General features: G+C 38.4%; 1 protein-coding gene across 1 annotated transcript in view; it reads right to left on the bottom strand.

Annotated features, from left to right (window-relative positions):
- Window positions 1-1,289: 1,289 nt before the first annotated feature.
- Window positions 1,290-11,864, bottom strand: part of LOC308091660 (uncharacterized protein) — a 71,215-nt gene continuing 60,640 nt past the window's right edge. Inside the window, exons 44-50 of the mRNA XM_080437321.1 lie at window positions 10,527-10,567; window positions 10,211-10,333; window positions 8,754-8,852; window positions 8,215-8,337; window positions 7,441-7,480; window positions 5,199-5,319; window positions 1,290-3,265 (exon numbers count right to left, since the gene is read on the bottom strand). Of these exons, the coding sequence (XP_080293447.1) occupies window positions 3,100-3,265; window positions 5,199-5,319; window positions 7,441-7,480; window positions 8,215-8,337; window positions 8,754-8,852; window positions 10,211-10,333; window positions 10,527-10,567 (713 nt within the window). The 3' untranslated portion in view covers window positions 1,290-3,099. The remainder of the gene's footprint in view (window positions 3,266-5,198; window positions 5,320-7,440; window positions 7,481-8,214; window positions 8,338-8,753; window positions 8,853-10,210; window positions 10,334-10,526; window positions 10,568-11,864) is intronic.

The following is an 11,864-nucleotide window of genomic DNA, read 5'->3' as shown; positions in this document are numbered from 1 at the left end:
TCCCTGGAAGGACTGTGTCTAAACACATTGAATATAATGTTGCCATGGAGATTAACAAAGGGTACAAAAGTTGCACAATTTGATATAATAATAAGTTACTGTAATAGTTCCCTTCATAGTAGACTATAGTGTCAACTACATACTGCAGGGATATCTGACACATGAATTATTGAATTTGGGGTTTTAATTAATAAATAGAACTGTAATAAACGTATATTATTTCATATTATGTTGAATGTGATGTCTGAAAACAACTCACAATAAGGAATCACTTTTTTGACCTTTAGTCTGCAGTTAACTAGTGTTTACTAAATGTATTCGAATAACACCTGATGTGTAGAAGAATATAAAGGCATTTCTCTCTTTGTAAATACATCATTTGTGGAAAACAAGGTGTACCTTGTCAGGACAGTAGGGGGAGCCACAACATAGACCTGAACAAACTGTGAATCCAGTCAGCCCAAATTTATGTCAAATAAAGTATTCAATCAATCAACATGACAACCAAATAATGCCTTATCATTTAATATCATATTTGTTATTTATTTAGTATAATGCTGTATCATTTATTTGTCGAGGAATTCATGTTCAATTATTGCAGTAGTGGTGCAACAGCTAATTGAGCTCAACATATTCTTGATAAAAAGATGATGAAACACAAATCTTTGTTGTTTTTGTTGAACAAAAACATAAACGATAGAGATCATAGCAGATCTCCAAGCCCATAGTGCCTCATGATGCAGTGTAGATCTCCTATTTCCAGGACGAGGACACCACAATGTTCATGTCACGTTCTGACAACTTTTTTCCCTTTGGGATGTTGACCCCAGCTGTTAAAGCTGCAATAGCTGCAAAGCTGTAATAACTTTACTCTTATAACTCAGATTTTTAACCCGGTTTCCTGTGCAAGTGCAGAATGTTTTACCATTGAGCTAATAGAGCCTGCCTGCTTGCTCAGGGGATAAATGAAGTACTTGAACATCAGGTGAAAAGTCGTGTCAGATCCTGTGTCTAGGTGAGACAAAATACAACCACCACAATTATATAACTTATATTGTATCAACATACTCAACCATACTGATTGGACAACATTGTATTTAATTCATTTAATTTAAAAAAAAGTGAAATAGTGCCGCTTTAAGGACAAAAGGTATTAATTTTCACAAATACGTTGTCTCTGCTAGGCCTTATGAATAACATAATCCTTAATGGCCAAACGTCCTTACTGTAAATATGTAAATTCACCTTCAGTTAGTTCTATAATAAAAGGACGACACTGAAAACTAAAATGCAGATCTGCTTGAGCATTTTAATGAAAACTGACGAATCATAGATAGTTGGGAAAAAAAACATCCGTAGTGAAAGATAGAATGGACACCCTTTATAAGTTGCATCTTATTTTATTTATCTTATAATATTTGTTCAAGAACACCCAGCTCTTAAATCAACAAAACAGAACATGTAGTTTAACCTCTCCCAAACAGAACAAACACACATGTCTCCATGATCATGATGAGTGCGGTCGACAGTCATCACAATTAGAACAATTAGTCTCCCTATAAGTGCAACAGCTATACGATAATGTTCATGTACGCATGAAAAAGCATGACTTCATAATCTCATCACAATATTTTATTTTAATATTAATATGCGCGGACGTTTTGGGCCACGCCCCTTCTTCATAATGCTTGTCAGACAATGTAGATAGAACCTCTGAGCTGAGGTACAGTAGCTGTAATCTAATTCATACACATTAGAGATGATGACACTAACGCAACATGTGCCTGGGTGGCAGTGGTGGAAAAAGTACTCAGAATGTTTCACTTAAGTGACAGTATCAATACTGCAATGTAGAAATACTCTGTTACAAATGAAAGTCCAGAATTAAAAATATACTTGAGTAAAAGTACAAAGGTATCAAAATGTACTTAAAGTACCAAAAGTAAAAGTGCTCTTTATGCAGAACGTCCCATTTCATCAAGTTTTCAAATGCATGAAATGTAAAAAAAAAATCCATTCAGTAGGCTCATCACTGTGAGACCTGTTTTGGGAGTTTATATTATCATTTTATAGTTTAATTGTGGTCTCTGACCACAGCAGATACCTCAAGTATGGAATTATTGTCTCAGGAATGCGACACAAACAAAAAACATTCATTGGGTGAGTAATTAATAGAAAAATATGTCATTTTGGGGTGAACACTTCCTTTAATCCATTCAATCCAGGAACGCATCTGTGTGTACATTTTTTGATTTATTGGGCTATTCAAAAATAGCAGATCTACAAGCTCATAGAGGCTAGCGGCACCGAGTGCCGCTCTATGAGCTTGTAGATCTGCTATTTCCAAAAATAGCCAAATAAATCTTAAAATGACACAGATGTGTTCCCGGTATTAATGGATTAAGTTCTAGGACCTGATGGGGGGTGTTGTTGTAAGTATACTGGGAGCTGATGGTAGGTGTTTCCCAGGGGTATTATTATGATCATAGTACAGTCCAGAACATCACATCAAGTTCACTGTAAACCTGTGTTGATGTTTGGTTCATTCTGCGTTCTTCATTATAATTATTAACCGATGCTGAGTGTCTGGGCAGCTCCCCCTCCTGGGCTGTTTTATCCTCTATTCCACACCTTTTCAAAGTAGGGGCCACCATGGGGGCCAATTGGAAAGGAGAGGAAAATGTAAAAGAAATGTATCATAACAAAAAATATATAAAAAGAATTTGAATTTGAAATTAAATGTATACGATTATTTAGCCAGTTTTACCACTTTCAAAATTCCATCCCTAATATTGTTTCAAAAAATGGCAATTATGTTTTATTTCTTTATTGAAATAGTAAAAATAGCAGATCTACAAAACGCCTATGGATTACCACCGCCTGGACATGGTTCCACATTGTCTGACAAGCAGAAGAAGAAGAAGAAAAAGAAGAAGAAGGGCTTGGCCTGAATCTTCCGTACATAGGCTATTCTAAATATTGTGCAGACCTTTTCATGTATACCGTACTTACTAGCTTAAGGTTCTAGCTCACCAATACTAAAAGATACATGATATGTCTATGAAGCGATTTAACGTTGACATTTCAAACAGGTTCCAGTTAGTCCACACACTTAGTGGGATTACAGCCACACGTGTCAATGTAAACGTAGGAGTGAGTCTTCTTCTGACCGCCTGGGCAGATCATCTCCACGTCCTTCTGACTGGTGGACACTTCTCTGCAGCAGGAACAGGAGTGCATGATGGCGTTGTGTTTAGTAGAGAACCTTAAGATAGAGACAGAGGAACAGGAGTGCATTATGGCGTTGTGTTTAGTAGAGAACCTTAAGATAGAGACAGAGGAACAGGAGTGCATTATGGCGTTGTGTTTAGTAGAGAACCTTAAGATAGAGACAGAGGAACAGGAGTGCATTATGGCGTTGTGTTTAGTAGAGAACCTTAAGATAGAGACAGAGGAACAGGAGTGCATTATGGTGTTGTGTTTGGTAGAGAACCTTAAGATAGAGACAGGGAATGATGTTCAATAAACAAACAACCAACACCTTCCGTTCACTGATAACAACCTCAGCTATGGATACTGACAGATCATGACTAACCGTCTTCTGTCAACATTATATGATATTGTTGTTGTTGGGCAGAAAAAAATATATTGTTGTTGTTGGGCAGAAAAAAACTTTGTCCAAAATATTAACTTTTCAGGAAATGAAAAATAAAACCATGTTTTTAAAACAACACAATCCTGCCTTATCAAAGTTGGTGACTTTATACATTGTCAGATACTTGAATGTGTCCTTAAATTATCATCACTTTACCCACATACATTATATTATCATCACTTTACCCACATACAGCTCAGGTGGAGTTAGGAGTTTTTTGAACATTAATGTCATTCTAATTGATCTAATCTTCTAATCTTTTTCACATTTTCCGTCTGACTTGGTCATTCTAATCAATGATGGTCAAAACAAATCTCCACAAGTTGGAGCTAGGAGGTTTGAACAACGATCCAATGGAGTTAGGAGGTTTAGTCAGAAGTGCTTTTTAATACTTTCCATTGGTTCAATATCTGTAAAACCCACACACAGATGTAAAGGATGTTCAATAGCACTGAAGAAGATGAAAAATGGAGATAGCTGCTTTCTGCCCGACAGAGACGATACGAAATATCAGTGGACTGACCACTCTTCTTTAACCCATTAAGACTTGAGGCCGATTCTAAAAACGTTCTCTAAATCCTATGTTGCTATAATATCGTTGCTGTCGGGCAGAAACCTCTCGTCTTCATATGTTTCATGTGTTTTTTCGTAAATTAATGCCTTACTCGATCATACTACAGTGTCAGACAAAAGCAGCAAAAGTAGCAGATCTGCAAGTGCCGGTGTTTCGAGCTTGTAGATCTGCTACTTTTGCTACTTTTTAATTTGAATCCTGAAAAGTAACAATTGTGGAACATAAGAGGTTTCCACCTGACAGAGACGATATGAAATATCAGCGGTCTGACCACTCGTCTTTAAAAGCAAACTCCACTTTAGCCAAAGGTACATAAACATTTAATAGTTAACCCATTTAGACCAGAAAATAATCTGTGTCGTTTTTAGATTTCTTTGGCTATTCAAAAATAGCAGATATACAAGCTCATAGCGTGGCATCGAGTGCCACGCTATGAGCTTGTAGATCTGCTATTTTTGAAAAATCGTGAAAATGTGTGCAAACCTTTGTAACTCAAATCTTTGCTTCTGGGCGATTCTACAAAATGTCTTCTAAATCCAACAGTTTTTCTGAAAAATGTATATTTCTATGTCAGTGGTGCTCAAACTTTTTCATGTCAAGGACCCCCAAAATGTATTTGTCCATGGACCCCCATCTCAAAATGTTTTGTTCCAGGGACCCCCCCAGAAGCAAATATTTGAGTTACAAATGTTTGCTTTAAATATATATATATATTCAAATCATGATTTTTCAAAAATAGCAGATCTACAAGCTCATAGCGCAGCACTCGGTGTCGTGCTATGAGCTTGTAGATCTGCTAATTTTGAATAGCCAAAGTATAAAATAATGGATGAAGTGGTTACACGGGTGCGTTCCCGGTCTTAAAGGGTTAATGTGAAGTCTCCCCCGCCCCAACAACATCAGCCCTCAGAATGTGCGTTCAAAGGATAGCTGTAAATAGATATTACATCATATCATTATAAAACTCACATTGAGGATGTTTCACATGATCCATGACAGGCTGAGAGCTCCACCGGCACCGTGGACCTGCAGCCGTTCACCTGGAGGAAGGTGCTGTTCTTCTGGATCTCACAGCCGTACCGACGAGTACCTGGGAACCATGACACACAGCTTTCAGAACATGGGAACCATGACACAGCTTTCGCAACATGGGACATATTGCTTATTTTACCTTAAAAAAAAAAGGAACTGTAAATATAATTAGAACCAGCTCAGTGGCCTTGTTGTGGTTAGAGTGTCCGCCCTGTCGTGGTTCAATTCCCAGGCCGAGTCATACCAAAGACGGTACCCAATGCCTCTCTGCTTGGCACTCATCATCAAGGGTTGGATTGGGGGACAGTCCCTGTGACATTCTCGCGTCATGTCCAGTGGATATATCCACTGGACATGACGCGAGCATGTCACATCATGATGTACAAAGTCCGGACATGTGACGTGCTAGAGTCATGTCCAGTGGATGGACTGACTTTTGACTTTGATTGTGTTTTTTCTAAGCACCTTAACTAATGTCCATAAGTATGTCATGCACAGTATACATCTGCTGCTATGCTCACGCACCTTATATCTTATCTCAGGTACCAGTGTAAATATGTACAGTAGATATCTGCTTTGTTTCTTTTTGTTCTCTTGTTTTATCTCCTTTCCCACTCCCCCCCCTCTTCTTCTTCCCCCTCTTCTTTCTATGGAAAAAACGCCACGATTGGAACTATGCACGAAAACTAATTTCACCCACTTTTTAACTTCTGTAAACCTGTGATGTGACAATAAAGCTGATTCTGATTCTGATTCTGATGGACTTGTAGGCCTACATCATGATGTGACATGCTAGCATCTGGACTTGAGGGTGTACTCTTTTACTCTTACATAAAGCTGACTCATGCTACTCATGCTACATGCTAGCATCATGTCCAGAGGGTGTGCTCTCTTACATGAAGCTGACTCATGCTACAGAAACAGGAGTTAGGATCCTGGCCTGTGGTGGGCCTCATGGCTCAGGAACCGTTGGATCCCGAGGCTGTTTACTCACAACTACTTAGTGAGGGAGAGAAACCTGTGTAGCCCTGTGGGGGCAATTCAGTTTCACCCAGCTGCTGGCTGCTCAGATTTGCAGTGGTGGAAAGTAACTTAAGTACATGTACTCAAGTGCTGTACTTAAGTAACATTTTGAGGATGTGTTTACTTTACTGGAGTATTTCCATTTTTCTATACTTTTACTTCTACTCCACTACATCTCAGAGACAAATATTATACCTTTACTCCACTACAATTATTTGAAAACTTTAGTTACTAGTTACTTTGTAGATTTTGATTATTATTCCAAAACATACATTAACCACTTCAGTCTTTATATAAACTTTGGCTATTTGAAAAATAGCAGATCTACAAGCTCACAACTTGACGCGTTGTGAGCTTGTAAATCTGCTATTTTCAAAAGCCTTTTACACATTTTAGATGGTATTAGTATTGATGCCAATACTTTTGTACTTTTACTCGAGCAAATGTTGAATTCCGGACTTTTACTTGTAACAGAGTATTTCTACATTGCAGTATTGATACTTTTACTTAAGTAAACAATTTGAGTACTTTTTCCACCAATGCAGATTTGTATGATGAGCTTCTCTTTTCAAATTTTTGGATAACAATAATAAAATGAGATAGAAAGGTCAAATAAGTAACATTGTTACATAGAGGGCATTTTTATGTCCTTCCAACAACTAAAACAGAAGTATAGGCTGTACCCGACATATACATTTTAAAATACTTACAATTAAGACATTTCATAAGAGTTATTTTGTCACGGCCAGTGAAATCTACCCGGCAACATGATGTCACCCTTTGAAGTTCTCTGTCATGGTGGCCAATCAATGATTAGGACTATTTCTAAGATCTATGATTGGTTGTTGTTACCTCCTCTGTCAATCCGTGGATAGGAAAGACCTAGAGAGTTATAGGTGTTAGAGAATTATTTAGATATAGAGATCCATCCAGAACTGTGGGGGGACACTACATTCATCATAATACTGTAGATTGATTCAGTTTAATGTTCTGCATCAGATCTATCTCACCCCCTTCCTAACTACGTGTGTGTTATATACAGCAGAACACACTGTGTTTTATGTGTGGTAGCAAAGTCAACATTCTGAAGCTCAGTAGGAAGGAGAAAAAAAAGAAATGCAATGGAAAATGTAATAGAACTGGAAATATTACTCACAAGTTTTACAACAGCCACCTGCATCCATTCTCTCGGTCCCCTGTAACGTGGACATTAATTTATACATCATAAAGACACTCCACTATAGAGCACCGGAGTCTGACGTCATTTATGCATCCTACCTGCAGGGTGCTGTGCTATGAAACTGCAGATCTGCTATTTTTGATAAATCTTGAAAATGTGTGCAAATCTTTGAATATAATATATTTAAAGCGAACATTTGTAACTCAAATCTTTGCTTCTGGGGGGTCCCTGGAACAACACATTTTGAGATGGGGGTCAGCGGCCAAATACATATCTAAAAATGTTTTCTAAATCCTAACGGTACGTTGCTATATCAGTGGTGCTCCAACTTTTCCATGTGAAGGACCCCCAAAATGGGGCCAATGTATTTGGCCGCGGACCCCCATCTCAAAATATATTGCTCCAGGGACCCCCATGAAGTAAAGATTTGAGTTACAAATGTTCGCTTTAAAAAACATATATTCAAAGATTTGCACAAAATGTTCACATAAATAGCAGATCTATAAGCTCGTAGCGCGGCACTCGGGTTAATATGCATACTTATCATTGCAGAAACAGTCAGCCTCATATGAACCAACAGGGATTATATTTTAGTTATATATATTATATTATTATCAGTTTTCGAGAAGGATGTACTGTAGGTAGAATTAAAAGAATCCAGAGCCAAATGTATAAGTGGCTTCTATAGCCACAATAATCCATCAAACCAATAACACAGAGTCATGCTGTTAAAGACGTATATATACTCACAGGAATGCAGTGGTTTGGATCGTATTCAGGACACTGCACTTGCTTTTTGACGACCATAAAGTTATCAACGGTGCATTCATACTTCACACAATTATCGTCTGGTGGAGCCCAGGTGTGTGAAGGCTGTCAGAGAAACACCAACAGTTTGATCGGTTAAACATGAAAAGGATTCAAATAATATGACTGAAACTCATTGAAATGTGTAACATTGAATGTGTATTCACTGTGTCTTAAAGGGATAGTTCACACACAAAAAAAATTATCTATGAATTAGTCACCCCATGGAGACTTGAATTCATGGATATTCTTTTGTTTTTGTCGCATTCCTAAGACAATAATTTGATGACCGGCACAAAGGAGACTCTTTGTGTCTCCTACCGGAACCGCTGCTGGTCATCAAATTATTGTCTTAGGAATGTGACAAAAACAAAAAAAAATATCCATGAATTCAAGTCTCCATGGGGTGACTAATCGACAGAAAAAACTAAAAAGGTCATTTTGGGGGTGAACTATCCCTTTAATGATGCATTTAAACCCACCTCAATAATGTGAGCGTTTCCGTCTGGCAGCACCACAATACAGCTGGTCAGTTTACACTCCCCACAGCAGCTTCCAGTCACGTTTTCATACGCGTATCCCTTTATGAAGGAATATGATCATCAGTGTGTATTCATCCAAACTGTTACATGTTCACATTAACATCCTGATATTCCAGTGTTGATTTCGTCGACTAAAACAATGACGAAAAATGTTCGTCAACCACCTTTTTTTCACTGACGAAAACGAAATAAAAACGAAATAAAAACTAAGTTATGATGACTAAAACTAAGACTAAATATATTGACAATTTCGTCAACACATAAAATTAGACTAAAATGTTAGTGAGGGATCTAGTGGAGAAGAGATCCAGTAGAACTAAAAGACAAAAGATTTTATGTTTGGTTGCGCTCGGGTGTTGCGCTCTGAAAATAGCAGATCTACAAGCTCACAACGCGTTGCGTTGCGACGCGTTGTGAGCTTGTAGATCAGCTATTTTCAGCATGCCACCAAGTGTAAAATCATCCATTACGACGCCATCAAGGCACCGCCAACATACATTATAGTCGACTAAATCAACTGTAGATTTAGTCGACTATAATCTTATGATACTTAGTCGACCGAAACTAGACAAAAACTAAAACATTTCAGATGTCTAAAATATGACTAAAACCAAATCTAAATTTGCTGTCAAAATCAACACTGCTCCTTTACCCTGGTTGTGTTTTATATATCTATTCCGCTAGCAGCGACAAAGTGACAGACAGCCTACAAGACATGTTCAATGGAAGGCAGCGACATGAAGGTACAAATGATGAGACCTGATGAAGGCCAATCAAAAGGTTAAGAACCATTGATTTAAGGCACAGACCTGAGGACAGTGTGTGACACATGGTTTATAGCATACATGGGCAACTGGCAGCCCGGGGGCCACATGCGGCCCCCACCTTCACTTAATGCGGCCCGCAGGTTAATATCAGAATACTGATATATAATTGATTTCAGCTGCTACAATTCCAAACATGCGAACATGACCCGCTTTAATTACTTCAGTCTATATTAGTAGCTTCATGACTAGTGTTAGAATTCTATTGTCTTTTTGATGTCCAATGTATTTGTATTTAAGTTCATAAAGTTAACATAAGTATAACTAAATGCATTTGAAATTAAATAAAAATCTTACTTTTCAGGATTCCAAATAAAAAAAAGCTAAAAAAAAACTGTTCCAATTAAAAAATAGCGAAAAATAGTAGATCTACAAGCTCAAAATGCGTCGCACTGCGTTTTGAGCTTTCTGATCGGCTACTTTTGCTACTTTTGTGCGACATAGAATGGCGATACGGAGATAAGAGGTTTCTGCCCGACAGTATATGCAATGTGTCCCTCTGGAGTGAGTGTGGAAATATAGTGGCCCTCTACATCATCAGAGTTGCATCACCCCTGGTTCATAGAGACTGACCTGAGGACAGTGAGTGTCACATGGTGTGGGGACACACTGGACGATGTTCAGGTTGTCGTTGGGATCCTGAGTCTGACCACAGTGACAGTGTTCACACTGGTCGTTAGGAACCTGCACACCAGGCTGGAAAACAACGTACAGAATGTCATTATATCTGTGTCTGACAGCTTTCTGATGAAAAGGTTCATCTTGGTATATTATATATATATATATTATATTATTAATATATATATTATATATTATATATTATATATTATATATTATATATTATATATTATATATTATATATATATTATATATATTCAGGCTTGCTTACCTTGTATTCAGTGTCGTTAAAGACACAGAAACCTTTGGATACTGATGAAAAAAAGTAGAATCACGATTACAGTAATAATAATGATAATAATAATAATAATATCTAAAATGTATACAGTGCTTTTCTAAGTATCCAAAGACGCTTTACATGGTGGGGGGGGGGGGGGGGGGGAACAAAGAAAAACAGCTTTATTAGGAAAACAAACACTTGGGTTCAGATCTCCAGAGGAGGCGTGTCCTGGACAGGAGTCTCCAGACGTAAAAATGGATGATTAGGAACAAAAACACTAAGAAAAGGCTAATACTGAGAATAAAATAAAACAAACTGTGGAATGATGAGAAAAGGGGTCTGTGGAGTTAGCTGGGGAAAGCCATATTGAAGAGGTGGGTTTTGAGAGCGTTTTTTGAAGGTTTGGAGGGTGGTGGGGGGGGGGGGGGTAGCCTGGTAAACCCCTCCCTCCGGAAATCTCATTTGTATTTGATTTCAGTAGTGAGTTTGGCATGCCTGTTTGCTTTTTTTTCTGTGGCCGGGAGCTGGGCGGGATTAGTACCGTTGACTGACAACCCCTTCAGCCAATCAGCAGTTTGTTCCCCTTCAGCCAATCAGCAGTTCGTTCCTCCCCCACCAGAGCTTTCAAAAGTTCCCTTTTGAAAGGGCCATGCCGAAAATAGGTTGCTTTATTCAGATACATGAGTATCACTGCCCGCCCCTGCCGGTTCTCTGAATTTTTATTTTTAAATAGGATCTGTCATGATTAATTGACCACATATATGAAGTTAAACAACTAAATGCTATCCGAAAAATATCTTTAAAGTAAATTCCGTGAGTTTTAATGCCCTAACATTTAATGGCGTAACATTTTGGTCGGCTGCACTCGGCTCCATTCGGGTTCACTCGGGTTCCACCTGATTGGCCAACGTAAGCTGTCAATCACAGAACAATGAGCGAGGATGCTGATAGGCGAGTCCATTTTGTGGACGAGCAAGAAACGCCCAGATAAGCTCTCAGGCCAGACCCAACTCCTGAAATCAAATGCAAATGAGATTTTCGGAAGGGGGGGGGGTTACCAGGCTAGGTGGGGGGCATCTTCTCTGAGAGTATTGGGGAGTGCATTCCACCGGGTTGGGGCAGAAAAAGCAAATGTTCTATCGCCCCAGGTACGGTACTTGGTCCTGTAACGTCGTATTATACAATATATTATTACTAGTGGTCATCAGCTTATTGAGAGATGAAGCTCTTACCACATGGTGTAAGAGTGATGAAGAGGATAACGATGAAGCTCTTACCACATGGTGTAAGAGTGATGAAGAGGATAAAGAGGAAGCTCTTACCACATGG

Source organism: Gymnoscopelus braueri (assembly GCF_963280865.1).
Source record: "Gymnoscopelus braueri genome assembly, chromosome: 9".
Taxonomy (NCBI): domain Eukaryota; kingdom Metazoa; phylum Chordata; class Actinopteri; order Myctophiformes; family Myctophidae; genus Gymnoscopelus; species Gymnoscopelus braueri.
Note: the sequence above shows the minus strand (reverse complement) of the source record. Positions and strands in the feature narration are given on the sequence as shown.